At 40.3% G+C, this 27,471-nt stretch overlaps 1 protein-coding gene across 1 annotated transcript; it reads right to left on the bottom strand.

The window, feature by feature from the left end:
- Positions 1 to 12: 12 nt before the first annotated feature.
- Positions 13 to 27,471, bottom strand: trappc6b (trafficking protein particle complex subunit 6B). The gene is made up of 6 exons (XM_060829099.1): positions 27,269 to 27,471; positions 19,542 to 19,609; positions 16,143 to 16,260; positions 10,791 to 10,874; positions 4,069 to 4,162; positions 13 to 3,625 (listed from the first exon to the last, which is right to left on the bottom strand). The coding sequence occupies exons 1-6, from the start codon at positions 27,362 to 27,364 to the stop codon at positions 3,594 to 3,596; spliced, it is 492 nt and encodes a 163-aa protein (XP_060685082.1). The 5' UTR covers positions 27,365 to 27,471; the 3' UTR covers positions 13 to 3,593.

Here is a 27,471-nt window from a genome sequence, read left to right as displayed (position 1 = left end):
TAATGTTTTCAATCCAGTCAAAAATATTACATTAAATCTGACAAGTTATAGAATTTATCAATTAGTCTGGTATATACAAGTTATAGAAAGTGAACTCAACTCAAAGACAAAATAAATATGAATTACATTTTAATCAATTCGAGATACCATATTTATACTCGATTCTGACCTAAATAAGGAACAATAAACATAGATTGCAGTGTCATTTTTCTTTCCTGGCCTACTTAATTCTCAACAGCTATTAACCTACAGTAGAAATCGGGAAGTTATAATGGGGAAGAAACTTGATAAACCAGTTAAATACATACTCTGATTCTGGCTTCATAAAAGAAGCAAACAAATAACATCCCAATACCAGTTGGATTATAAGATCCAGTGAGGGGGGGGGGTAAACTGAAGGAATTCAATATTTGTAGAGAAATAATATTGGCAAAATTGATAGGATTAAAGGCCAATACCTCACCAACACCCGATAATCTACATCCCATTACCAATACAATCCGCGAAAGAGTGCACTGGTGGTCATTTTCCAAGATTTGAGAGAGTATGGAACAGTTTGAATTGGACAGCAGCTAACGTAACCCCACTATTTAAAAAAGGTATGAAAAACAGTGCGTGGGATTGGGGCCAGTATACCGACAGCAAGAGAGAACTGATTGGCAAACAGAAACAAACAGTAGGAATAAACAGCCTTTTTCAGAGTGGCAACCAGTGTCTAGTGGGGTACTCAAGGATCAGTGCTTGAAAATATATAATTTCATGATTTAGAGATAACATCTCCAAGTTTTCAAACAGTACAAAGGTAGGTGGAAGAGTGTACTGAGAGGAGGATACAGGGATGTTTGTGTGATTTGGATAAACTGAACGAGCAGGCAAATGTATGACAGATATAATATAATGTAGATAAAGATGAAGTTGTCCACTTTGGCAGAGAAAAAAGGAACACAGATTATCTGAATGGCAATAGGTTGGGAAAATGGGAGGTGCAACTAGACATGGGTATCATTGTGGACCAGTCACAGTAAGTATGCAGGTACAGCAGGCAGTGTACAAGGAAAATATGTTTGATTTCAGAGCAAGAGAATTTGAAGAGGAGTAGGGATGTTTTGAGGTAGTTGTACAGGGCCTTGATGATTCTGTTCACCAAGCTGGGAATTTGTTGCAAGCGTTTTGGCCCCTGTCTAGGTGACATCCTCAGTGCTTGGGAGCCTCCTGTGAAGCGCTTCTGTGATGTTTCCTCCGGCATTTAGCGGTTTGTCTCTGCCGCTACCGGTTGTCAGTTCCAGCTGTCCGCTGCAGTGGCCAGTATATTGGGTCCAGGTCGATGTGGTTGTTGATAGAATCTGTGGATGAGTGCCATGCATCGGACACTGCAGCTGGAACTCACAGGAGGCTCCCAAGCACTGAGGATGTCACCGAGCTACAAATCTTCTCCCAAACTTTGAGGGCCTTGATGAGACAACAACTGGAAAAGTCTGCACAGTTTTGGTCTGCTTTTTTGAGGAAGGGTGTTCTTGCTATGGACAGAATGCAACGAAGGTTTACCAGACGGATTCCATGGATGGCAGGACTAAGTGATTGAAGATAGTCTTAACCAATCCGTTCTATGAAGTTTAGAAAAATGATGGGAGATTTCATTGAAACTCAAAACTCTAAACAGACTGGTCAGGGTAAATGCAGGAAGGATGGTCCCAATGACCAGGGAGTCCAGAACCGGGTCTTACAGTTTAAGTGTACGCAGTCAGCCACTTCATATACATGATAAATTCATTACCCCAAGAATGATGATGAACCTGTGGAATTCTCTGCCACAGAAAATGGTTAAGACAAAGTTGTTGCTTGTGTTTTCAAGAAGGCATTACAAAAAGGTCTTAGAGCTAAAGGAATCAAAAGGACATGGGGAGAAAGCAGGAACCGGGTACTGAAATGATCAGCCATTTTCACATTCAATGGCAGAGCAGACTCAAAGGGGTGATTGGCCGCCTCCTCCTATTTTATGTTAATTGTTCATTGAAATTGTTCAGAACAACTGGTTTTTATCTTTTTATTCTCTTGCATACTTCAGCTGTACATACAGTTATAATTCCTGACTACTTTGTAAATGAAAGCTGAGGGGAGGTGATGTTAATCACTGGACTGTTAATTCCAGGTAATGTCCTGGGATCCAGGTTTAAATCCCACCATGGCAGATGGTGGAATTCGAATTCAATAAAAATTTGGAATTTAGAATCAAATGATGACCATCAATACATTCCTCCAACAATCGGCAAAAAAAAAAGTGTCCTTTAAGGAAGGAAGCTGCCATCTTTGCTATAGGTCTGGAGTTACACTAGGTAATGTTGCTGACTCTTAACTGCCCTCTGGGCATTTAGGGTTGGCCAACAAAGTTTGGTCTCATCCACAACTATGGAAAAAAAAACGCCAGTTACTAACAATAACATGCTCGATTTAGCTAAGAAGAAAAACAAAAACAAAAACCACTGCCATTCGGCGACATCAATGGTTACTTCAGCTGGTTAAGTGTGTGGGGGTATTGGGACAACTACAGTTTGTTTTGTTGCACACGTGACAGAGAACTATTAAACATACAGAGCTATTCTTCAATTTGTTATCTCACCATAATTTTAGTTATATTGACCAATACTGTTTTGTACTCCAATACCAAATTACAAATTATTATATCTGCATATTCTGTACACATAAGCCTAAGTTACCTTTTTCCAGCACAACATGCTGAGTACATAGTATGGAAGTGCTAAATTTTACTAACAGGTTTAAATGTCTTCCCATTTCAGGAGAAATATTTGCAGAATTCTTGAGAGGGGCTTAAAAAAAAACAAAATGCAGCTTTGTTTATATGCAATTTAAAACATCAGTGATGATTCCTCTCTCATTTACTCCATCATCTCATCTGAAAGACAGCACATTTGCTATTACAACATTTTAGTTAGTACTGTACTAGTGTGTGTCAGTCTCAATGGGTGTGTCAGGAATGGGACTGGGCCCCAAATAAGGAGGGCTCTTATGGCACAATGGTAGTGTCCCAACCTTGGGCTAGGTGGTTCAAATCCCACCTACCCCACAAGTGCATCATAACATGTTTGAACAGGCTAGTTCAAAATTTATCTAAACTGACCAAGGATCTTCACCTAAAATTGTTCTGCCTTGAAATGTTGCAAATGGTGTTGTATATTTTAAGAATTTAATTCTGTTCTAAATTTCTGCATTTGCAATTAGTTTATTTTTACTTTAATTGTGTAAATATAAAATAACAAGTTTTTTTTCAAATGAGTTGCAAAGTAAAACAAATAAATCAAGTTAGTTACATCCCTATAAGCAAATCAGAATACACACCAGGAGTCCACTTTATTAACCTAATCTGAAGTGAATTTTTATTCCGCCAGATGATCAATGCAGTGGTATATGATGATCACGAAAGTCCCATTTAAAAGTTAGAAAACTTAAACACAGCTGAAGACACACATGTAAACAAATTCATTGTCATCTTATTTCACAGGAAATAACAATACTTTCATTGTTTTAAATCATCTAGATTTTCAAAGCTAATACTTGAGTGTTTGTGAAGATATCTTCTACATCTTTTGTATCATTACTTGGAATTTACCTGCAAAAAAAAAAGGGATAACTACTTCATTTAGGATATAAAAGCTCTTGCAATTATTTGTTTTAATTAATATCATTTTATCACTATATACTAACAATCATACTCTTACCTGAATTTGAATACATCCTTTAAGTCAAACTAGAGTTTTCTTATTATTAAAAAACATTCAAGGAGAAAAAAAAATACAAGCCAGAGGTAAAAGCAGACATTTGGCCAAATATTTTAAAAAGATAACCAACTCTCTTCACTACATTTTGCCAGAATTCTGTTTGATCACCAAAATTAGAAATTCTGATAAAGAGTATCAAAACACATGGATGATGATCAGCTAATCAAAGAGTATTAACAACTGATGTGCAGCAACCCCTTTGCTCCAAACAGTTGTAACATGAACTAAAAATCCTCAAATGCAGCAATTAATTTTAAGACACTAATCAACTTACATGCAGGCATTGCAGTAACTTCCACTGTCACAATACTTTTAATTCCCAAGTTCGATAATGCACCTCGAACTAGTCCACAAGTAAAAGCCAAATACTGAAATAAAAGATATACTGTTAACATCCTGTAAAGAATATTGCAAATCAATATTAAATTAAAAACTCAGTTAATTCACAATCAAGTATCTATTGAATTTCTGAGTGTATGAGACACAAGGTTACGCATTTCCAAGTGTACTGATATTGCTAAAGTTGGAGAATGAGTTTGAAAAGATTGTTAGAAGATACATCTGAATCATGCCGCATGAAATACTGAGGTGCACAAATTTCTCACCTTTCAATATGATCTATTTGTAACATTATTTTGCCTGAATGGATGACTACACCACAGGCAATACTGCAAACACCCACCCCCAACCTGTGGCACATCAACATAATATGCTCTTCTAGTTCTTGGATCTCTTAATCATAATTTTTGTCTAATACTACAATAATTTGCTAATCAACCCATCACCCCCTTCTTATTCCTCTTCTCAATAGTCCTAGCCCACCATATGTAAAACACTACACCTTCCCCTTTGAGGGAAAGCATTTCTAATACATTATGGTCTTGTTATGCTTGCAGTTCACCAACCTTAATGAAGATGTTACTTGCACTTCATGTACACACCCAACCCATCTTATTCCACCTTGTACTCCCATCTAATCGCTTACTTCTGAACCAATTTTAAACATTTTTTTTGCCTCTCTTAATTCTCTCCACTCTGCTTTCAGCCTGGTGACCATCCATTGAGAAAATAATTTAAATCTTCGCCATAACAACAGATAATGTTTCACTGAAGACATTCCCCAGTCCCACTTCTTTCTGGATGCAAACCTCTCACGTATCGCAATTCCAAAGTCCCATCCCCCTGCACCATTTCTCCAGCCACACACAAAGCTATCTTATCCTGATATTTCTATACTCAGAACATGCTACTGGAGGTATTCCAGGCATTACTATCTTGGAGACCCTGTTTTTTAATTTCCTCCTGAGACACTTTTCAGGTGCTCAACATTTCTCTTTCCTACATCACTACCTCCCATGTGGACTATGACTACTGGCTGTTCCTCTTTCTCCCTCAAAAATATTGTGCAGCCTCTTTTTTTTGCCGAGCACTAGGGAAGCATCATCATCTAAGGTTTCCCCACAGAAGAGGAGGAGTCTCTCCCACTCTCAGGGCGAGTCCATAGGTGGCTAAACAGATGATGTAGCTACCACAGGTTCTGTTAAACTTGGGGGCAGGTGGTGATCTCAGGAAGAAGTGGGTGAGGCATCAGCCTGGCCTCTGCTCCTTCCCCTTGATGGCAAGTCTCAAGGTACTCGGCACCTTCCCAGATGCCCCTCCTCCACTGTGGACAGCCTTGGACCAATAATGTGAGAATGCTGTACGTCACCAGTGAGGCCAAGAGGGTTTCACTGAAGCACTTCCTCAATCCATCCGGGGGGGGAGGGTCACCTGTCATTTCAGAGCTGGGAGTAAAGTGCTTGCTTGGGGAAGCTCATGTCAGTCATGCGGATGACATGCCTCATCCATCGTAGCTGATCAAGGATGGTCAGTGCCTCAATGCAAGGATGTTGGCGCGTCTTTCTTCCAGCAGGTTTGCAGGATCTTGCACAGGCGCAGTGGTGATACTGCGCTGGCACCTTGAGGTATCTGCTAGAGACAGTACATGTCTCAGAGCCATGTAGAAGGGCAGGAACCACCACAGCTCCATAAATCATGAGCTTGATGTCGGATCTGATGTGTTGTCCTCAAGCACCTTTTACATCAGGTGGCCGAAGGCTGCACAAACGCACCGGAGGCAATGCTGGATCTCTTCATCAATAGTAGTTTTGGCCAAAAAGAAAGTTGAGGGCTAGAAAGCATATCTCTTGGGATTACATTAAGCAGTCACAGAATTATTTAGCTATGAAATTCCCTACAATTCAGTAAATTTCTAGATTTTGCTGTCAGAAATAACTCCACAAACATTGGTACCCTGTCAACAAGTTACCCTTTATTTACATGTGCATAGTATAAGACACTGATCCAGCTAGCTCAAAGCCAGCTCAGAGAGTGAACAAAACCTCAAACTCCTGTATTTTTTTTTCCAGACCAACAGTAATGTGATTGACTCTTACTTGGCCCTGAAATGGCACAGTAAGCCAGTCAGTTTACAGGCACTTAGAGATGGGGAATAAATGCTGGCTTTTCTATTTATATTTCTATTTTTTGTCAGCTCTGATAAAAGATTATCAACTTCAAACATTAACTCTTTCTCCAGTAAGTCCTGCCTGACTTGCTGAATATTTCATCTCAAATTATTATTGTTGTTAGAGAAAATATATATTCCAACTCTCAAGTGATCAGGCAAGTAAATTAGGAATCAGATTGGACGTTTTTTGGAGGGATTTAGCTATGCTACTGCAATTAACTAAAGAAGTTTCACCTAAAATGTTACTTCTTTCATACTTATAAAAAGAACACAGTCTTCATTACCTATTTAGCAGTTTAGATATTTCCATCTGTTTGGTTCTGTAGAAAGAACCTTTACAATGATCAACCAGAATCCAAGATGCATATATTGTAAATTTTGCTCATTATATTCAAGGGAAGTGATCTAGGCACTGCTGAAAATCAAAGAAAAAAATGAATGTCATTCACAACATCTAATCCACTCGAAGCTTTCCACTGTGACTTTTCAGATACCTATCTTGAAACAAAGTCTGTCCAACCTCAAATCTATATGGAATTAGAACTTGACAGACAGCTTTAGCAGGTCTCCATTAAATGTAATTTTTTGTTAACCAACACAGCTATAGGGGCTTCACATTAGATTTTGATTAATGTTCTTTATTATTTCTGTTCAGATTTTGAAGAATATTCCTACATTTAACTTGTACATTTTAAAACCAGGAAGTAAACCTTGGTCTTTCCCAAGTGCAGAAACAAAAAGAAATTTTGCTAATTTTATTAGAGTTATTGCCATAAAAAGTCTTTTCATTGAATCACTGTATTTTGGAGCACAGAATTTATTTTAATTCTTTTTCGCACCACTCTATCAACCACCTGGTTTAAGGCACAATTCCACATTGCTTCATTCCAATGAAATTTACTCTTTATCAAATATTGATTTTGCTGTCCCACAGAATTCATGTTTGTTGATCAATAATTCACTATTTATGAATGACTTACAAAATAGGCACTATACCTTTCTCCTTTAAATCTGTCAGAATCATCCCTTTCCCCAAAGGGAAAGGCTCTGACCTTGTTGTCCCTGAAAACTATCACCCCATCTCTAACGTTCCAAGGACCTTGAACAAACTGTCACCTCTCAAACCAATGCCCATCTTTCCCTGAACACTTTTAATCCAAACAGACTTCAGTCCCTGCACCTACTCTGCTGCTGACAAGGCAGCTAGTGCAATATTTTACCTAGCTCAATGTCATGGGGGGGGGGGGGGGGGGAGGTGGTGGGCGCGCGGCAGCTCCCCCAATAAGTCGATTCTCCTGCTCCTCAGATGCTGCCTGACCTGCTGTGCTTTTCCAGCAACACACACACAAAGTCAGCCAGCTGGACCTTACAAAAAACAAGTTTCCTGATTGGACCAGATTAACAGTCTGATGTAAAAGGATGAATGTCAGGGATATGAAGGCCCTTGAATGCCTGACTGAGGAGCAGAACTATTGTCAAAGGCAATTTATTTATGAATAAAGGGTGAATGGTGCCAGGATGACAGCCTTTGAAGAGTTTAAAGTTGGTTAGTTGATTGGATCACTAAGCCACGAATCAGTTCAGTCCAATTCAAAATGCCTCCACTTCATTGAGAATCCAAGGTACCCAAATGCTGTTTTGGTTAAGCGGCCTGGCCAGATGCTCGGGTGTCAAAATAAACCATCTAGAATGTAATGCTTGATATTATATGTCAAAAGTCCTGTCACCAGAACAGCTCCCCAGCTCATCTTTGAATAGGGGGTGGGGGCTTGTCATGTTGTGGGGTTTCAGTCAGAGCATCAGTATAACGTTTCATCAGGACAATATTCATCCAGTGTTGCACTGAAGTGTCAGCTTAGATTATTTGCTTGAATGTCTGGAGCAGAGCTTTATGCCATAACCTTCTGGCTCCGAAGGGAAACTGCTACCACTGGGCTGAGGGATTACAGAAAGACAATTATAAGCTATCATCAAGCAGAAAAGAAATGCAAGCAAATTTACTAAGGTTCATCATTAGTGCCTTAACTACTGAAGTGATGCTGTGCAACCTAAAGTGTTTCCCCTGTGTACAACGAGTACAACAAATGACAGACTACCCAAATCTGAAGTGATTTGCTTTGTTAAAGGCAAAATGTTTATGATTACTTCGAGTAAACGCAAACCCCGAAAAAAATTCACAATGCCAAGTAGAAGAGGAGTTTGTTTGCCTCCTAAAACAATCCAAGATCTTGATTAGAGTTCATACTTTAGGAGTGAGGTTTAGCCTAATTAGTACTCAAATCCACGTTTACTTCCTGAATTGAATTCTGAGTTCACATTAGTATTCATACTACACAATTTTCCATGAACCAAGATATAAATGCAATAAATTATACAAGGATACTAATGAGAGAGCCACTGTCCCCTATATCAAAGGCATCTCGGAAATGACTGCTGGACTTCTCAGACCCCTTGGCATCACAGTAGCCCATAAACCACCAACACACTAAAACAGCAGCTAATGAACTTGAAACACCCTATACAGACAACAAGCAAAAACTAATGTAATTTACAAAATACTGTGCAAGAACTGTAACAAATACTACATTGAACAAACACACAAAACTAGCCACCAGAATACATGAACATCAACAAGCCACAAAAAGACATGACCCTGTCTCACTAGTATCCTTACACAGATGAGGAAAGACACCACTTCGACTAGGCCAACACATCCATCCGAGGACAAGCCAAACAGAGACATGCACAAGAATTCCTAGAAGCATGACATTCTAGGAACTCTATCAACTAACACATTGACTTGGACCCCATTTACCATCCTCCAAGAAAAAGAACAGGAAATGGCTTCACCACAGGAAATGATGTTACCAACCCAAGGAAACCCAAACATATAAATAGAAAGCAGGAAACACCAACAATGCTTTGTTCAGAGGATCACTGAAGATGTTACCTAGCACGGTGACAAAATGTCTGAAAATGAACCTTCCAGCTCAGCTAGCAAACCTACATCCACATTTGGCCGCCTGGATACAGAACTGGCTGGCCCATACAAGAAAGGGGGTGGTAGGATGCAACATATTCAGCCTGGAGCTCAGTAACCAGATATGGGGAAATGCTTTCAGGGTGGCTACTTGTAATTAGTAGAGTGCCACAGTTAGATTAGATTACTTACAGTGTTATTTACAATGTATGAATGACTTTCATGAGGAAAGTAAATATACACTGCTCCAGACATTCAAGCAAATAATCACGCATTTACACGTTTGTAAATGACAAAAAAAATACGTGGTTAAATCAAATGATGAGTCTGCCATGGGATATAGCAATGTTAATTGAATAGGCAAAACTTTGATAGATGGAACAGAGTATGGGAACTGTAAAGCTGGGAAAATAGAGCAGATGAATATTTAAGTGGAGAAAGACTGCAGACAAGGTAGAGAACGAAGGGATTCGAGCTGAAAAAATGTGTTGCTGGTAAAGCGCAGCAGGTCAGGCAGCATCCAAGGAGCAGAAGAATTGACATTTCAGGCATGAGCCCTTCTTCAGGAATTTGGCGAAGGGATTTAGCAGTCCTTGTGCATAAATCACAAAAATCTAGCATCTAAGTTCAGCAGGTAATAGGTGTGTTGATTTTTTTTTAAAATGAATGGAGTATAAAAATAACTTATTGAAACTAAACATGCCACTAATCACATTACACCTGGAATACAGTGAATAATTTTGGTCCCATATCCAAGGAAAGATATAGTGGCATTTGAGTCAGTCCAGAGAAGGTTCACTAGGTTGATCCCAGTTTTAAACGACTGCCTTAGGAGGAGAAATCAAAATGTTAGCCTGTACTCAATGGAATTTAGAAGAACAAAAGGAGAGCTTAATGTAACATACATGATTCTTAAGGAACTGGAGAGGGTAGAGCAAAATGGTCATTTCCCCTTCTGAGAAATTCTAGGACCAACCAGCATTTTCAGAATGAGGGGTGGTCCATTTAATATAAAGACAAGGAATGTTTTCCTTCATACTGCAGTGAATTTGTGGAATTCCACACTACAGAAAGCTGTAGAGGCTGGATCATTAAAAATTTATCTATATCAGCCTTGAAGATATTTAATCAGCAAGAGAATCAAGGATTATTCGGAAAATGGAGTTGAATCATATTGAATAAGGGAGTAAACCGGATGGGCTGAATGGCCTCCATCTGCTCCTACATTTTATGGTCATTCCATAATTCAATGACTCTGCATAAAGATCTCCTCCTATATAATCCCTTCACTTTCAATTGTCTTTTAAATGGACCAACCTCCACTACCAATTGAAATGTAATACTGTAGTTACAATAAAATTTTTTTTAAAAAAAGTTAAATCTTCAACTGATGAGCCTTTTTTTTTTGCTGTTCTCTCAGTTATATTTCATAGCTTAATTCTTTCCAGATCATCAACATGTGGCTCTGTGAACTCATTTATTTATTCAAAGTAACTAGACATTATACCTTAGGTGCATGTTCCAAATATTGTTTCCCTGCAGACATCTGAGTCAAGAGGCGGAATTTATTGTCTTGGAGCACATAAATACCCTGTAAAGTTAAGTGTGAAGGTATCAACACATTAACAAGACAATGACATAGCAATCTAAATGTTATGATAAAACTCAGCATTACACATTAAACTAACTTGATTGACTCCAAGGATACTGAGGGTACTGCATTGCCATATGCATCATTCTTTGGTTGAGACACTGAACATAAGGCCATCTTCCTATAATTCAAGGAAATTCTACAAATTCCATCGGCACTATTCAAAGAAAAGCAGGGAGTTCTGTGCCATAGTCAGCATGTCCTCTTTAAATGACAAAAATAAAATGAATTGGTCAGTCATCCGATTGTAGAGAATGCCACAGTAATAAAACACAAGTTCCTGCCCGCAGTTCTTCGGATGGAGGCATCCTGATCCTGTTCATGGTTTTACAAAAGAGGGACTAACAGTCCCATTTTCTTTCGTAAATTGTCAGTTGCGTTTCTCAGATCAACTTTATGTACTTGATGGTATCACTACATGAAACCTAAAAAAAACGTTATAACTATAGAATTTTACAGAATCAAGGAAGTCCGTTTTCTTAAAAAGTTATCCACCAAGTCACAATGTTCTGTCCTTTCCTCACATCATTTTAGATTCTTCTTACCTACTCACTCTGCACTAGATAAAGTACACAGAGATCCAAAGAGGAGAAACGAAGTTAGACCTCAGATAATGGAACCACATTTTCTTAACAAAATAAAATATGACAAGCCAACTTGCATTTGCACTTGTTCTAAGTGTTATGGTCCAGACCAGAATCCACCCTTCAGCCAAAGTACATAATGGAGATAGCCTAGACCTTAACTTTTGTATGTTTGGAGATCCAAGATGGCGGCGACTCAGCAAGTCTGAGTTTACAGTGCTCTTCCCAAAACCTGGGTAAAGTGAGTTACTCATCCCCACCACACTTACCAAACCACCCAAAAAAATTTTCTAACCTTAATTAGCTGCTTACTATTATATTTAAGCAGTTTAATATTAAGTGGATAATGAGTAAACCAAAGGGATCCCGCAGTTCTCAGAAAACAAAGACCCCTCCCCCACCCTCCTCTCCTCCTCCGGCTGCAGCTGATGTAAAAACAGGCCTTGAAGAGATGATTGCCAGGCTGGAAACGACACTCGTCAATTTCATCGCAGAATCCAGACAGAGATGGAACTCATTCGAAGAAAAGTTACAAAAGCACAGCCAGGCTCTCGAGGAATTACAGGGCCGAGTGGAGGGGGCGGAGCTAAAGGCCACGACCTCCGAGGCTGCAGCACAAACAGCTGCAGAACAGGTGCGAGCTCTGGAGCAGAGAGTCCAGGCCTTTGAAATTTACATGGATGACCTGGATAATAGAAATCGGAGAAAGAATATCCGTCTCCTGGGCCTCCCTGAACAAGAAGAGAAGGGACAGTTAGCAGTATTTCTGGAGCGATGGCTGCCCCAGCTTTTAAACCTGGGGGCTGAAACTGATCGGGTAAGGGTGGAGTGGGCCTACCGGGTCGCAGCACGCGGATCTGGCCCAAACCAGCGCCCACGCCCGGTCCTGTTCCGGCTGCAGAGTTATAGGGAGAGGCAGATACTCCTGGATGCCTCCAGAAATCTTGGAAAGGATCCTAAAGCCATGATCCATGAAGGATCCAAGATTATGTTATTTCAGGACTTCTCCCCGGCTTTGGCACGAAGGAGGAAGGCGTTTGATGAGGTGAAGAAATGTCTAAGGAACTTAAATATTCAATACACCTTACGCTACCCAGCGACGTTATGCTTTAACCACGAAGGATCCGAGTATAATTTTAGATCACCAGAAGAGGCTAAGGAACTTTTAGACTCGTTTAAATAAATCGTAAGAGACAATTTATGTTGGCTTGCCTCTTCCACACTCCGTGGGGAGAAGTGGATACTTTACTCTACTTTACTTTTGCTTCTGGGAGCAGGGTTGTCTTCCCTTGCTATTTTATGTTATTATACTTAACTGTAATTTGTTGGAGTTGTAATTTTATAGTTATGTGTGTTTGTACGTGGCATTGATGCTATCAGATATACTCAGGTATGGGTGGGGGTGGGGCGCTCACTGTTAACTCTAGCTTGTTATTATATCTAAATCCTATTAAGGAGCGCCCGGGTCAAGGGTGGGACACTGTTTGGGAGAGGATATGGTGGACCTTTAGAAAGGAAGTAAGGCCCCCTGAGAACAAGGGGGAGGATCTCCATTCAAACATGTTTTTTTTTGTTCTTATTGTTTGGAAATAGTTTCCTTTTTATTATACTGTTATGAGTGTATTAGACAACATTTTCTCTTGTTTGAAGGATGTAAGTGACTCAACTATACACTCTGGATAATTGTGGATTAGATTAGTAGTTAACTGAGTTTCATTGTTTTTCTTTCTTCTTTAGTATCATTCCTTTGAATTTTGATGATTATATATTTAAGATCTATTTTTATATTAATGTTTGAAAGTTCTGTTTATTTTTGTAAATCTGTCAAAATATTAAATTTCTAATAAAAATATCTTTAAAAAAAAACTTTTGTATGTTTAAAAGGTAAGGCACTGTGTTCCAGATATGGTTCGACTGGTCCATCACTAGACTTTAATCAAAACACACTTTATTGTTACAACACAGTAAAAATACAACAAAAAGAATTAGTACAACTTTATTGAAATACTTAATGTATATATTGGTTACCCACTAATCATCAACTGTTCCAATATAGGCAACATCCCATAAACACACCCTTGGCAAAGGCGATTCAACAATGTTATTAAATCTCGTGTTGCCTCTCTCCAGTCCAGTAGAAAGAAATAATCTGCCCCTTTTGACTTTCAAAGAGGATGCATCTCCATCTAAGATTTCACTCCAGCAGCAGAGAACTCAAGCTTTCAACTCCAGTAGCCAGCAAAACCTACTCAACTAACTGAAAACAAAACTAAAGTCTTTGGGTCTGAGAGCCTGACCCCACTCACTCATGATTAGTTTGTCTTACATTTTAGAAACAAATATTCAGGGACAATTCAAAAGCAGTTTACCAACTGCCTGTCTGAATTTGGTGGCATTTCAGCACCACCATGACAACGCTCCTCTGCAAGAGAAACAGGACAGAACCCATCTCTATAAGGTTGAAAATGTGTTGCTGGTTAAAGCACAGCAGGTCAGGCAGCATCCAAGGAATAGGAAATTCGGTGTTTCGGGCATAAGCCCTTCATCAGGAATAAGGAGAGGGTGCCAGGCAGGCTAAGATAAAAGGTAGGGAGGAGGGACTTGGGGGAGGGGCGATGGAGATGTGATAGGTGGAAGGAGGTCAAGGTGAGGGTGATAGGCCAGAGTGGGGTGGGGGCAGAGAGGTTAGGAAGAAGATTGCAGGTTAGGAGGGCGGTGCTGAGTTGAGGGAACCGACTGAGACAAGGTGGGGGGAGGGGAAATGAGGAAACTGGAGAAATCTGAGTTCATCCCTTGTGGTTGGAGGGTTCCCAGGCGGAAGATGAGGCGCTCTTCTTCCAAACGTCGTGTTATGTTTTGCCGGTGGAGGAGTCCAAGGACCTGCATGTCCTCAGTGGAGTGGGAGGGAGAGTTAAAGTGTTGAGCCACGGGGTGGTTGGGTTGGTTGGTCCGGGCGTCCCTGAGGTGTTCTCTGAAGCGTTCCGCAAGTAAGTGGCCCGTCTCCCCAATGTACAGGAGGCCACATCGGGTGCAGCGGATGCAACAGATGATGTGTGTGGAGGTACAGGTGAACTTGTGGCGGATATGGAAGGATCCCTTGGGACCTTGGAGGGAAGTGAGGGAGGTGGTGTGGGCGCAAGTTTTACATTTCCTGTGGTTGCAGGGGAAGGTGCCGGGAGTGGAGGTTGGGTTGGTGGGGGCTGTGGACCTGACGAGGGAGTCACGAAGGGAGTGGTCTTTGCGGAACGCTGATAGGGGAGGGGAGGGAAATATATCCCTGGTGGTGGGGTCCGTTTGGAGGTGGCGGAAATGACGGCGGATGATACGTTGTATACGGAGGTTGGTTGGGTGGTAGGTGAGAACCAGTGGGGTTCTGTCTTGGTGGCGGTTGGAAGAGCGGGGCTCAAGGGCGGAGGAGCGGGAAGTGGAGGAGATGTGGTGGAGGGCATCGTCAATCACGTTTGGGGGGAATCTGCGGTCCTTGAAGAAGGAGGCCATCTGGGCTGTGCGGTGTTGGAACTGGTCCTCCTGGGAGCAGATGCGGCGGAGACGAAGGAATTGGGAATATGGGATGGAGTTTTTACAGGGGGCAGGGTGGGAGGAGGTGTAGTCCAGGTAGCTGTGGGAGTCAGTCGGTTTATAGTAGATGTCTGTGTTGAGTCGGTCGCCTAAGATAGAAATGGAAAGGTCTAGGAAGGGGAGGGAGGAGTCTGAGACAGTCCAGGTGAATTTGAGGTTGGGATGGAAGGTGTTGGTAAAGTTGATGAACTGTTCAACCTCCTCGTGAGAGCACGAGGCAGCGCCGATACAGTCATCGATGTAGCGGAGGAAAAGGTGGGGGGTGGTGCCAGTGTAGTTGCGGAAGATGGACTGTTCCACATATCCTACGAAGAGACAGGCATAGCTGGGGCCCATGCGGGTGCCCATGGCAACTCCTTTAGTATGGAGGAAGTGGGAGGATTGAAAAGAGAAGTTATTCAGGGTGAGGACCAGTTCAGTCAGTCGAAGGAGGGTGTCAGTGGAAGGGTACTGGTTGGTGCGGCGGGAAAGGAAGAAGCGGAGGGCTTCTATAAGGCACAATATCATCACAGATTCCTAAAGCATGAAAACAAATCTTTCAGTACAGCCAGTCCACAGCAACCATAATCCCAAACATAATCTAATCCCACAGTTTTGCACTTGGCTGATATTCCTCCATGCAATTTTTATTCATGTACTTATCCAAAATATTTTATAAGCATTGTTACTGCATTCACCATTTCCTCAAAGTTCACTCCACACACAAAATCTTTTTCCTCTCACCTTAAAAATATGCTCCCTCGAGTCGAAATCCCCCACCCTAGGGAAATGACACCTGCTACCCAGCTTATTTATATCCCTCCTGATTCTATAAACCTCTGAGATCACCCCTCAACCTCCTGTGCACCAGTGAAAAAAGTCGCAGTCTCTACTTGTGCCTCAAACCCTCCATTCCTGACAATATTCTGGTAAATCTGTTCTGAACCCTGTCTAGCTTGATATGAAGACATATGTTATTATTTATTTTGCCAGCTAGATCAGAAAAATTCCTTTTTTAAAAATGGAGTAACTGAACTAACAAGCTTTAAATATACAAATTACATACCTGGTGATTAGTCCGAAGATTGTCGATCTGTTTTTTAAATACACTGGTCCAAAAATCTTTACAAATGAATTTCATGACATCCAGTTCATCCTTGAATCGTGCAGTATCTTTAGTAAATCTGTAATAAAATCAGATGAATTATGAACATCCAATTACATAAACTGAACATTATTAATATCTAAATATTGTTTCAAAGCTGGGATAAGCACATAAGCAAAATGTTAAAATAGCATCCTGCAAACACTAATTTCACTGAAAGAAGAATTCAACTTATAAGTTTGTCTTTAAACGAACTGCTGGCTACTTTTAGCAGTGACGTAATTTAAAATTTAAAGTAGGCATGAGTGGAACAGATGAAGTTGAAAGGGCTTGAGCTTTATTGATATATACTATCTATACTGATGTCAATAATTTCTTTAATATCAGCTCCTTCCCAAATTAATTCTAACCAATATTGATCATGTCTGTGTTGACACTAAATATAGCAAAGAGCAAGTTATTTTTATATCAAAGCAATCATGGATAGGAGTATATGATTGGTAATATATTCAATTCTGTATTTTAAAAGTATTGAGCTCCCATACTTTATTGGCAGCAACACTAAAATACACACACTCTCAAGTATTGTAAATTTAATAACAATACTTTCGTGGAACTCTATGACCTGGAATCAGTTTGCAACCATTCTATGGTACCATTCTGCATAAAATGTATGATATGGTCTGAAACCTTTGAACCAGTATTTATCTGTGTTTCAAATCCTATTCTAGAAAGGAAGACAAACTGCAGAGACATTGCTCAGAACACAGAAACACACATCAGAGAGGTGCTTTGCAAAGTATTTTTTTTTAAAGTTGACCAATATGCAACAATTGGCCATCTAAAGGCACAGAATCCATCAATTACACATGCAATACACTGGGAATTCTAGAAACAAAAACACAAAATAACCTAAGCCACCACACAATCCTCCCAATCCTCCCACTTCCTCCAAACTAAAGGAGTTGCCATGGGCACCCGCATGGGCCCCAGCTATGCCTGTCTCTTTGTAGGATATGTGGAACAGTCCATCTTCCGCAACTACACTGGCACCACCCTCCACTTTTTCCTCCGCTACATCGATGACTGTATCGGCGCTGCCTCGTGCTCCCACGAGGAGGTTGAACAGTTCATCAACTTTACCAACACCTTCCATCCCGACCTCAAATTCACCGGGACTGTCTCAGACTCCTCCCTCCCCTTCCTAGACCTTTCCATTTCTATCTTAGGCGACCGACTCAACACAGACATCTACTATAAACCGACTGACTCCCACAGCTACCTGGACTACACCTCCTCCCACCCTGCCCCCTGTAAAAACTCCATCCCATATTCCCAATTCCTTCGTCTCCGCCGCATCTGCTCCCAGGAGGACCAGTTCCAATACCATACAGCCCAGATGGCCTCCTTCTTCAAGGACCACAGATTCACCCCAGATGTGATCATCGATGCCCTCCACCGCATCTCCTCCACATCCCACTCCTCCGCCCTTGAGCCCCGCCCCTCCAACCGCCACCAAGACAGAACCCCACTGGTTCTCACCTACCACCCCACCAACCTCCGTATACAGCGTATCATCCGCCGTCATTTCCACCAACTCCAAACGAACCCCACCACCAGGGATATATTTCCCTCCCCTCCCCTATCAGCGTTCTGCAAAGACCACTCCCTTCGTGACTCCCTCGTCAGGTCCATACCCCCCACCAACCCAACCTCCACTCCCGGTACCTTCCCCTGCAACCGCAGGAAATGCAAAACTTGCGCCCACACCTCCTCCCCTACTTCCCTCCAAGGGATCCTTCCATATCCGCCACAAATTCACCTGCACCTCCACACACATCATCTATTGCATTCGCTGCACCCAATGTGGCCTCCTCTATATTGGGGAGACAGGCCACCTACTTGCAGAACGCTTCAGGGAACACCTCTGGGACGCCCGAACCAACCAACCCAACCACCCCGTGGCTCAACACTTTTAACTCTCCCTCCCATTCCACTGAAGACATGCAGGTCCTTGGACTCCTCCATCGCCAGAACATAACAACACGACGGTTGGAGGAAGAGCGCCTCATCTTCCGCCTGGGAACCCTCCAGCCACAAGGGATGAACTCAGATTTCTCCAGTTTCCTCATTTCCCCTCCCCCCACCTTGTCTCAGTCGATTCCCTTGAACTCAGCACCGCCCTCCTAACCTGCAATCCTCTTCCTGACCTCTCCGCCCCCACCCCACTCCGGCCTATCACCCTCACCTTGACCTCCTTCCACCTATCACATCTCCATCACCCCTCCCCCAAGTCCCTCCTCCCTACCTTTTATCTTAGCCTGCCTGGCACCCTCTCCTCATTCCTGAAGAAGGCCTCTGGCCTGAAACGTTGAATTTCCTGTTCCTTGGATGCTGCCTAACCTGCTGTGCTTTAACCAGCAACACATTTTCAGCTCTGATCTCCAGCATCTGCAGACCTCACTTTTTACTCTAAGCCACCACACATGCAACTATTGGCAGCAATTACATTACTGAATTAGAGAGACTGACAAAGAGATAAGATTAGGAAACTACTCAAAGAAATCATTGATGGGGAGGAACTGGAAGGCACAGATGAGCCTTGATGAGTTCACAAAGGCTGGAATGGAGATGGTTTTGAACTGCTAACAAAATAGCTACAGTAGGTATTGAGGAAAAAAATAGATTGCTTCATATTATTTCCATTACACAGGAAAATACCACAGGTGCTTAAATAAAAAGTAAAAACCAGAAAATGCTGGAAATACTTCTCCGACAGGTCCAAAAGCAATTTATGGCATATGGTTTGTTTCATTTCTAAACAATAAAATGGCAGTCAATTCAAATTAGTTATTTTCCTGCCATAACAAATCATACTTATTATATTGGTTAGCCTCATAAAATAATATTTTATACCTTGCTTAACAGGGTTTGCTATTGTGATGTTTGACTAATTCCAGATTTTTTTTAAAAGTCAAACTCAAACCAAGCAAAATTTGGAGCTAGTGCTGCAGAATTCTCTCCAGCCTGTACTCCCTGAAAAATATTCCAGCAAAGCAATTATGAATTAGCCCTAATATTTCTTGAATATGTACAAGATATATAATCCCACAGAAGTGACAATTCCATGTGGCGCAAGCTTCTTGGCCAGCAAAATAGATATCCAAATGCTAAACAATTGAGTTGAAGATTTGACTATGCATTACAAATGCAAAAAATGTTACTTATTTTTAATTCCTGTTTTTCTCCCCACCCCCACAAAAAAAGTGTACTAATATGATTTGTGATCAGATAGAACAATTAGGATACAGACCACTAATTTATTGTTCAATCGCTTCAAAAGCTGCCACTGCTTGCTACCTTTCAATTAGTCCTTGTCCCACTCTGAATCCCATGTTTTCCAATTTGGTGACACATCTTCCACTTTCCTAAGAAAAGGAAATAAGTATTTAGTTGCATAGCTTATGTATTGCCAAAGCACATGGAGGAATTTATGTACTCGTAGATTAGATTTCTCACTTGTTAAGAATTTTCATGTATTCAAATAATTTATTGACTGAATATGCTGCCCCATATGAAAATAACTTTCATTTTATGTTGTAAATGATGCAATGTTTTGATATGCCAACATGCACCAATGATGCCATACTAAATGAGTTTCACTTGGCAAGTTAAAATTCAATCCTCATAACTCAAAGTTTCTTACCTTGAGAAAAACAAACATGATAGCAAAGTAAATCTAAGTACAAATTCCAGTCAAGTTGTATCTCATTTAATTCAGACTCCTATCTTAGAATTATCCTGCTCTCTGAACACTAATAAACATTCAAAAACACAAACCAATTTTAGAAATTTAAATACTTTAATAGGAATAGAAATATTTGCAACTTTACCATCCAAGTCAATGCAACAACATTCTAGAACTTTTCAAGTTTCTGCAAGCTTTGATATAACACACAAATGGACATGGCTTTCTACTTGAAGATATCAGTTTTGAAATTCTAATATTTCAAAAGAAAGACACTTTCAAATATTCTGTTGTTGGGGCATGCAAAGTTGAAGTAATGGAAAAAAATGAAATCAAAAAACAAAATCAGCAGAATCATCACCAAACTATCGACAAAATTACTATTTATGCATAAACAGATTCTAGCTACTAGTAAACAGCTATGAAACATCAACATAAAACTCTTTGTTAAAACACTAACCCCTTCTAAAAACACCTCTTACACACAGATAGATGACTCAATATTGTTATGGTGGAGAGAAATATTGAAAAGGGGTCCCTGTTCAAGAGGTTCAGTGAGATTATTCTTTTAGTGTGTCAGCACTTCTGCTCCTTGATTTTCCTTCTCCAAGTACTTTCACTTGCTTGCAGGAGGCAAATGGCAACTATTTCACAAGAACATTTCTCTGACTTCTTGTTTAAATGCCACAGCTTACATCAAATGAGGAGAAAAATAAACTGTGTTTTTTTCCTTTGCAGTAAGGACAGCTCCTTCCTTTCAGGATGTCTGGCAACTTTCAACCCAAACATTCACACACAAAAGTCTATAGTACTATAGTTGGCAGACAGAACACTTCTCTGGTCAAAACTGACCAACATTCTCAAGACCAATCAGCTACTTGTGACTGGTCTTGGCTCCAACCTGTAAATAGACTTCCCTCACTGCTTGAACAAACAACAATGTACGAAGCACTTACAATGAGTGTCAGGTAAGTTGTTTTTATAAAGTCTTTCCACAACCCTTGATTGTTAAAAACAATATTTTTCCTATTTCAGTTTACAATCAAAAATACAGAAAAGATTGCATCTTAAGTTAATGATTTCTGGTGTTGTGAAGCTAAATAAATTGTAGGTCTTTTTGTTCATAAAATACACAAAACCAAGTGTGTATTGTGTAAGGCAGAGAATCAAAAACAAAAGAATTTTGGATGCTGGTGTTAGGTTCTTTTCCTGACGTTTCACACACAAGATGCAATTCACACCAACTTCGGCAAATAGTTAAAGTTTATTAAAGCTTGTACAAGCTAGGTAACCCCTTTGACCCTCTTCGCTGGTCATGCAAAGTTGAGTCAGAGGCCCCAAACAAAGAAAACACATCCCCTTTATTCAGGTCAGTTGGTAATGCTCACAGATACTCTGTCCATTCCCACCACCCACCCCCCCCCACCCCCCACCCCCCCCACCCAGCCCATAATCATGTTACCCTGGATACAATAGGAGGTGGTGGTCATCCTTGGAGATAATTTAAATGTAAGTGCCCTAATCATGGGGAATTGTTATGCAAACAATTTCCTCACTCAGTGATCCCCAAGACAATGTAGGTGTGATATGCCCTAGCTTCAGGGGATGGCTATGAAAGCATTTCTGAATGGAAGGGATTGAATGAGAGTTTAATTTGATAAAAGGAGGCGAGTAGTGGTAAATGGCTGGCCAAATGAAGAGTGAGTCATCCACATTCCTGCATTAATGTCAACCCCCCCCCGCCCCTTAACATTACAATAATGTCCAGGGAGTTAGTACAATTTAATCTTTCAACATTACACTGGAAATCAGAAACAAAACTAGAAATTGATGGAAAAATTCAGCAGGTCTGACAGTTTCTGTGGAGAGAAAACAGAATTAACACTTCAGGTCCAGTGATCCTTTGTCAGAACTAACAGCTAGGAAAACATTTTTATATATGCTAAAGGGGTGGAAGGAGTGAAAGAAAAAATAGTTGAGTAGACAAAAGGGATGGGTGAAAGTCTGCCTGTGAGAATGACTAGTTACTTATGGGCCTGTTAATGGCTGACAATGGGTTATTTAGAGTAGCAACTCATATGATGACAGGGCCTGGTGTGTGGGGGTTGAGTAAGGAGATGGGAAAAGGGCTTAGGCCCTAAAATTATTAACTTTATAGAGTCCAGAGATTGCATGACTCCAAGCATAAATGAGATGCTGTTTTTCCAGCTTGCACAGAGCTTTACAGGAGCACTGTAGCAAGCCCAAGACAGAGACATTGGCCAGGGAACATGGTGTTGTATTGAAATGGCAGGCAACCAGAAGCTCAGGGTCATTTTTGCAGAATTACTCTCACTCATAGTAAGAATCATCATATTGTATACCTAACCAATTGAAACAACAATAAAATGGAGAATTAACCTCCAGTTACAATAAGAAAGAGAAACATTAAAAAAAAGATATTGTAAAATGCAATGATATTCTTTTACAGCACAAGTTGATGGCTATGAATCACTAATATCAAACATTAACTCAAGTTAATGAAAATTCAGGTACTGACAGGTACACTTGCAATGTTAGCTTAGTATTGGTGATTTAGTAATGCTAATTCAAAGATATTTTAATGTGAATATTCTACATTTCTTCAGATTAGGATCTTAACAGATCATTGAAACACACCTTTATAATATCTGACTATTACCATTTTAAAGTATGTAGTCAAAAAAGTTAGTTAGCATAGCAAACATTTTCCAGGTAGAGTTACATTTCACAGTTAATAAGTTAAAATAACAATAGTATTCATATTTGCAACTCAAGAGGTAGTTTCTTTATGCTAGCAACTACTTAACCAGGAAACTGAAATAAATGAGAAAAAAAGTCCACTGTGTTCAAGTTGACTCAGTGGATCTACTCTAAATTCTATTTTGTTTACTGACAAGATAAAAATCTCTCACGATTTGTCAATTAAAAGTAAAGCTTACCATCTATTTACAATGCCACTCTAAATCAGTCACAATATTTGCATTCTATTGTCCTGCCCTATGGTTAATTCGATCACTGACACCTCTTACAAAAATTGAGCAATGGTTGGCGATTCAGTAATAGAAGTAGTTTTAAGAATTAAAATATATTTAAAATTTGAGAGCTGCTGAATAAAAAAAAAACATGCTGTCAAAGCTTTTCATTTTGCACTGATCACACTTGAATCACAAGAACACCAAATTTTAAAGGGAATAACAATTTATACTACTGGAGAAGGTGGTACTCAGTTGTTTGACAAATGAGCTCTGATTAGCAGAATTGGTGCTATATGCCAGGGAACAGGTAAGTGCCAAACTTTTGATTAAATTCAAACCAGGCAAGTTGATTGATTGGTCAAGTCACTGCCATTAACAACGCACAATTGGCTGTCCCCAAGCTTCTGTATGATTGAAAAAACGTGAATGCATGGATGTGTTCTGTTTGCATACATTAAGAAATCTTCATGACATTGAGATGCCAGTGTTGTACTGGGGTAGACTAAATCAGATGGTTATAGTCCAACAGGTTTATTTGTAATCACAAGCTTTCAGAGCGCAGTCCCTTTGTCAGTGAAGTGAGAGAAGAAAACACAGAATTTGTCGGCAGTGAGATCAAAAGATCATACAACCGGTATGCGTGGGCAAAGTTAAAAATCATACAACACCAGGTTATAGTCCAACAGGTTTAATGCATCTCCAAATCAAAGGTATGAGTGGAGTGAAAGAAATTTTCAGTCAGTTGTTTTGGTTTAGCACCATGTCATGCAAGATCAATGGGTGGATCTTAGTTTCAAGCCAAGAACATGATTAAGTTTCCTACAATTCTGCTTTCATTATGGTACCTCGCTGGCAACTTTAGGTTTTATACTATCTGAACAGAAACAAATTTAAGACAACTGTTTCACTTTGTTTGTTTGCTTTATTTTGTTCTTCCTATATTGCATGCAACTTCGTTCCTTCCAAACTGCTGTGGCACTGGCTACATGGACAAGTATTAACTGCATTATTCCTCCTCCAGTGGGAAATATTGATTGGGTGAAGGTGTTAGAGCAGGTTCAAAAGGCATTTGGGGACCATTTTTTAAAATTTTATTCATGGGATATGAAGATTAATAGCTGGGTGAGCATTTATTGCCCATCCCTAATTGCCCTTGACAAGGTGGTTGTGAGCTGTCTTCTTGACCCGTGCAGAAACTTGACCCCTTCTGAGGTGTAAGTATCCCCATAGTCTTATTATAAAGACAGCCTGAAATTTTGACTCACAAGTGATGGAATAGCATACGTGAAAAAAAAAGTGCAGTTCCTAGTTAGGATATTGTGTGACTTCTAAACAGCTCAAGTCCTGGTATTCCCATGCATCAATTGCCCTTGTCCTTTTAGTTGGAAAAGGCTGTGTGTGACGATGCTGTCAATGTAAAAAGGTTATTTTCATCCTGGTTTTTTTTTGGGAGTGTGTGTAAAGGCAGAGGTGAAGAGAAGTCTAGGGAGCTAGAAAGCTAAAACAGTTTAACAATGGAAGGGGAGTGGCCAGTTCTCCCAGTTCAGGGTTTTTAAAAAAAAATGTTTTGAGTACCAGAAAAGGTTGCAAGCTTCAGTAAATGATTCTTAATTGACTTTCTCTGAAATCTCTGGATGTTGTTCCATCCTGCTTATAAGAATGTGTGTTTGAACTTACATTTTTGCCAAGGGATGTGTTGATGGGATGTCACTATACTGGAACAGTTAATTAGTTGTTACTGTATCAAGTATTTGGTTAAGTTTTCCAATAGTTAAAAGTTATTCTAAATTCTGCTTCCTATTGTACTTTAACTTCAGTCTTTAAATAAATGTCTGTTTTGCATAAAGCCAAATGGTTTGATCAGTTGCATCACACCTGGAACACCCACTTCACATCTACCTTTTAAATAAGAAGAAAAGTTAGATTCTAGGCTACCTGCATAAAAATATTTTGACGGGGTCTGGGGTGGTCCATAACATGTGGTTTTAAATGTCACATCAAAAGCCTTCATGTGCTCCTGAAGTCATGGAAGTAGATGGAACACATTGCTGCCAAAATGCATCAGTGATGAAGTGAGTGAATGTTGAAGATGGTAAATGAAGTGTCAAACCAAGGTGCTTTACCCTCAACAATGTCAAGTATTTTGAATCTTGTTGGAACTATACTCATCTATGCAAGTGGAGAGTATTCCAACATCAAATGACAGACTAGCTTTAGGGAATCATTTATCACCACGTCCCTCGTCTTTGACTAGCTCTGTAGTTGGAACAGCAAGTCAAATGATAAAACCAGAATGTTGTTTTTGGGGGATTCAGCAAAATATTACTAAAATGTCTAAGGGAGATCCTTAGATTCATTCATGTTTGAGATTGTCATTAACAATGTCTGACAACTTCATACCACACATCAGGCTAGGCCTAGGTCTCTCAACAGTGGCTTGGATAGTTGGAAACAAATAAATTGCAAGGTTAAAAGAGCATAGGAGATCAGTCGCTTATACAGGAAACCATCACAGACACAATAGGGTAATCAAAATCTATCTTTGCTGTAATACTTCTATTTATGAATTACAAAGGAATCATTTGCATACTATTTTTACCTTGACATAAAGCAGTCCCTGCTTTGCAGTGACACAAACAAGGTTGCCGACAGATTTATTTTGAACCTATTGGTTTCAGATCCAACTACAGTAAAAATACAGTTCACATATCAAAGCAGGACCAAGAAAAATGAATGAAATGTAAAAGCATCTCAAAATGTTTGTCCCTCTTTTCCCTTTCATGATGGGATCACACTTGCAAATCCAGCATTTCATGTCCATCCTAATTATACTTTAGATTGTGTTCAGCCATATTCTTTAACCGACAAGGCTCCATCCCTGCTATTCGATGGGGAATTCCAGACAGACAGTTTCTTTTTTAAGTTCACTTGTCCAGCGTCTACAAGACACAAGTTGGGAAATGTGACTGAATACTCCCCACTTTTGCCAAGAGGCATCCAACAACATTTGAGAAGTTGACACCATTTGGGACAAAGCAATCAATGGCGCCACATCCACAAATATCTACTCCCTCCACCACTGACACTCAACAGTATGTGCTATCTACAAAATGCACTGCAGAAATTCACCAAAGATCCTTAGACAGAACCTTTCTAACCCACAACAATTTCTAATTAGAAGGACAAGGGCAGCGATACATGGAAACACCAACTACAAATTCCTCTGCAAGTCATTCACCATCCAAACTTGGAAATATATTGCTGCTCCTTTTTTGTTGCTAGGTGAAACTCCTGGAATTCCCAAAGGGCATTGTGGCTATACCTACAGCATGTGGATTGCAGTGGTTCAAGATAACAGCTCACCACAACCTTCTCTAGGACAACCAGGGATTGGCAATAAAGTCAAAAAGTGTAGCACTGGAAAAGCACAGCAGGGTCAAGCAGCATCAGAGGATCAGGAGAATCAATATTTCGGGCATAAGCCCTTCATCAGGAATGTGGTGGGGGCAATAAAGACTGACCAGCCAGCATCATCCATGTCCCATGAATGAATATATAAAAGAAAATTCATTAATACGATGTGAGGCATTTGATGCCTTTGAAAACATGGTGTGGTGAATCACTTTTTTGATCTGCTGCAGTCCATGTGCTGTAGGTTGATCCACAATTACTCCAACATGGACCCACAAAAGTTAAGTCATAGGAGTATAAAACAAAGTATGATGCCATACCACAGAAGGAAGTTGAGGTTAGAAGACCAGAAGGATGACAATGTGAAAACAAGGATGCAAACGTTTGAATCAAACGTTGCTTGACCATGACCAAATGGTATCATTACATCAAGATAAAAGCAAATTACTGCGGATGCTGGAATCTGAAACCTAAAGAGAAAATGCTGGAAAATCTCAGCAGGTCTGACAGCATCTGTAAGGACAGAAAAGGGTTGTTACCACATCCATTTCAAAGCCATCAACCACTGCGAAATTGACCATTTCAACAACATACAAAACATGCTAACACTGGGCGGTGAACATTCAAATCTCATACCTAACATAGTCTAAGCAATAAAAAAAATGACACGAAATGTAAACGTGAAGATGAGCCATTAATTTAACTACAGCGAACTACGGAGTGTATCGACAGCCATTTAAACTGTACGGCACTTGACTTAACATTCAACTGGAATTTTAGGTAATTTGAAAGGAATGGTAGAAAGATGCTAAGCATGTTTATTTTTCCAAAAATCTGAAATTGAGGAATTTAAATTCAAATCGCGAATTTTAAGCTTCAGCAGTGCCGTACCCATCATTCTTAGCCCAGCCCCGAGTCACTCCCCTCCTCACCATCTCGCCTTGCTCAGCCGATTTATAAACGTAAGAAACGATCTCCGTGTGAAGGAGCTGGAAGAGAGCCTCGTCCGCCATCTCCTGCCTGTTCATGTTACAGCCGCTGTCTCCTCGCCGCTCAGCTCTGACTCACCGCCGTTGACGGCTGGCTCGAGCCCGGGCGGGCCCGGTTCCCATTCCAACGGCCGCACGCGTAAAGG

The sequence above is a fragment of the Hemiscyllium ocellatum genome, chromosome 8, assembly GCF_020745735.1.
Source record: "Hemiscyllium ocellatum isolate sHemOce1 chromosome 8, sHemOce1.pat.X.cur, whole genome shotgun sequence".
Taxonomy (NCBI): domain Eukaryota; kingdom Metazoa; phylum Chordata; class Chondrichthyes; order Orectolobiformes; family Hemiscylliidae; genus Hemiscyllium; species Hemiscyllium ocellatum.
This window is presented reverse-complemented; position numbering and strand designations above follow the sequence as displayed.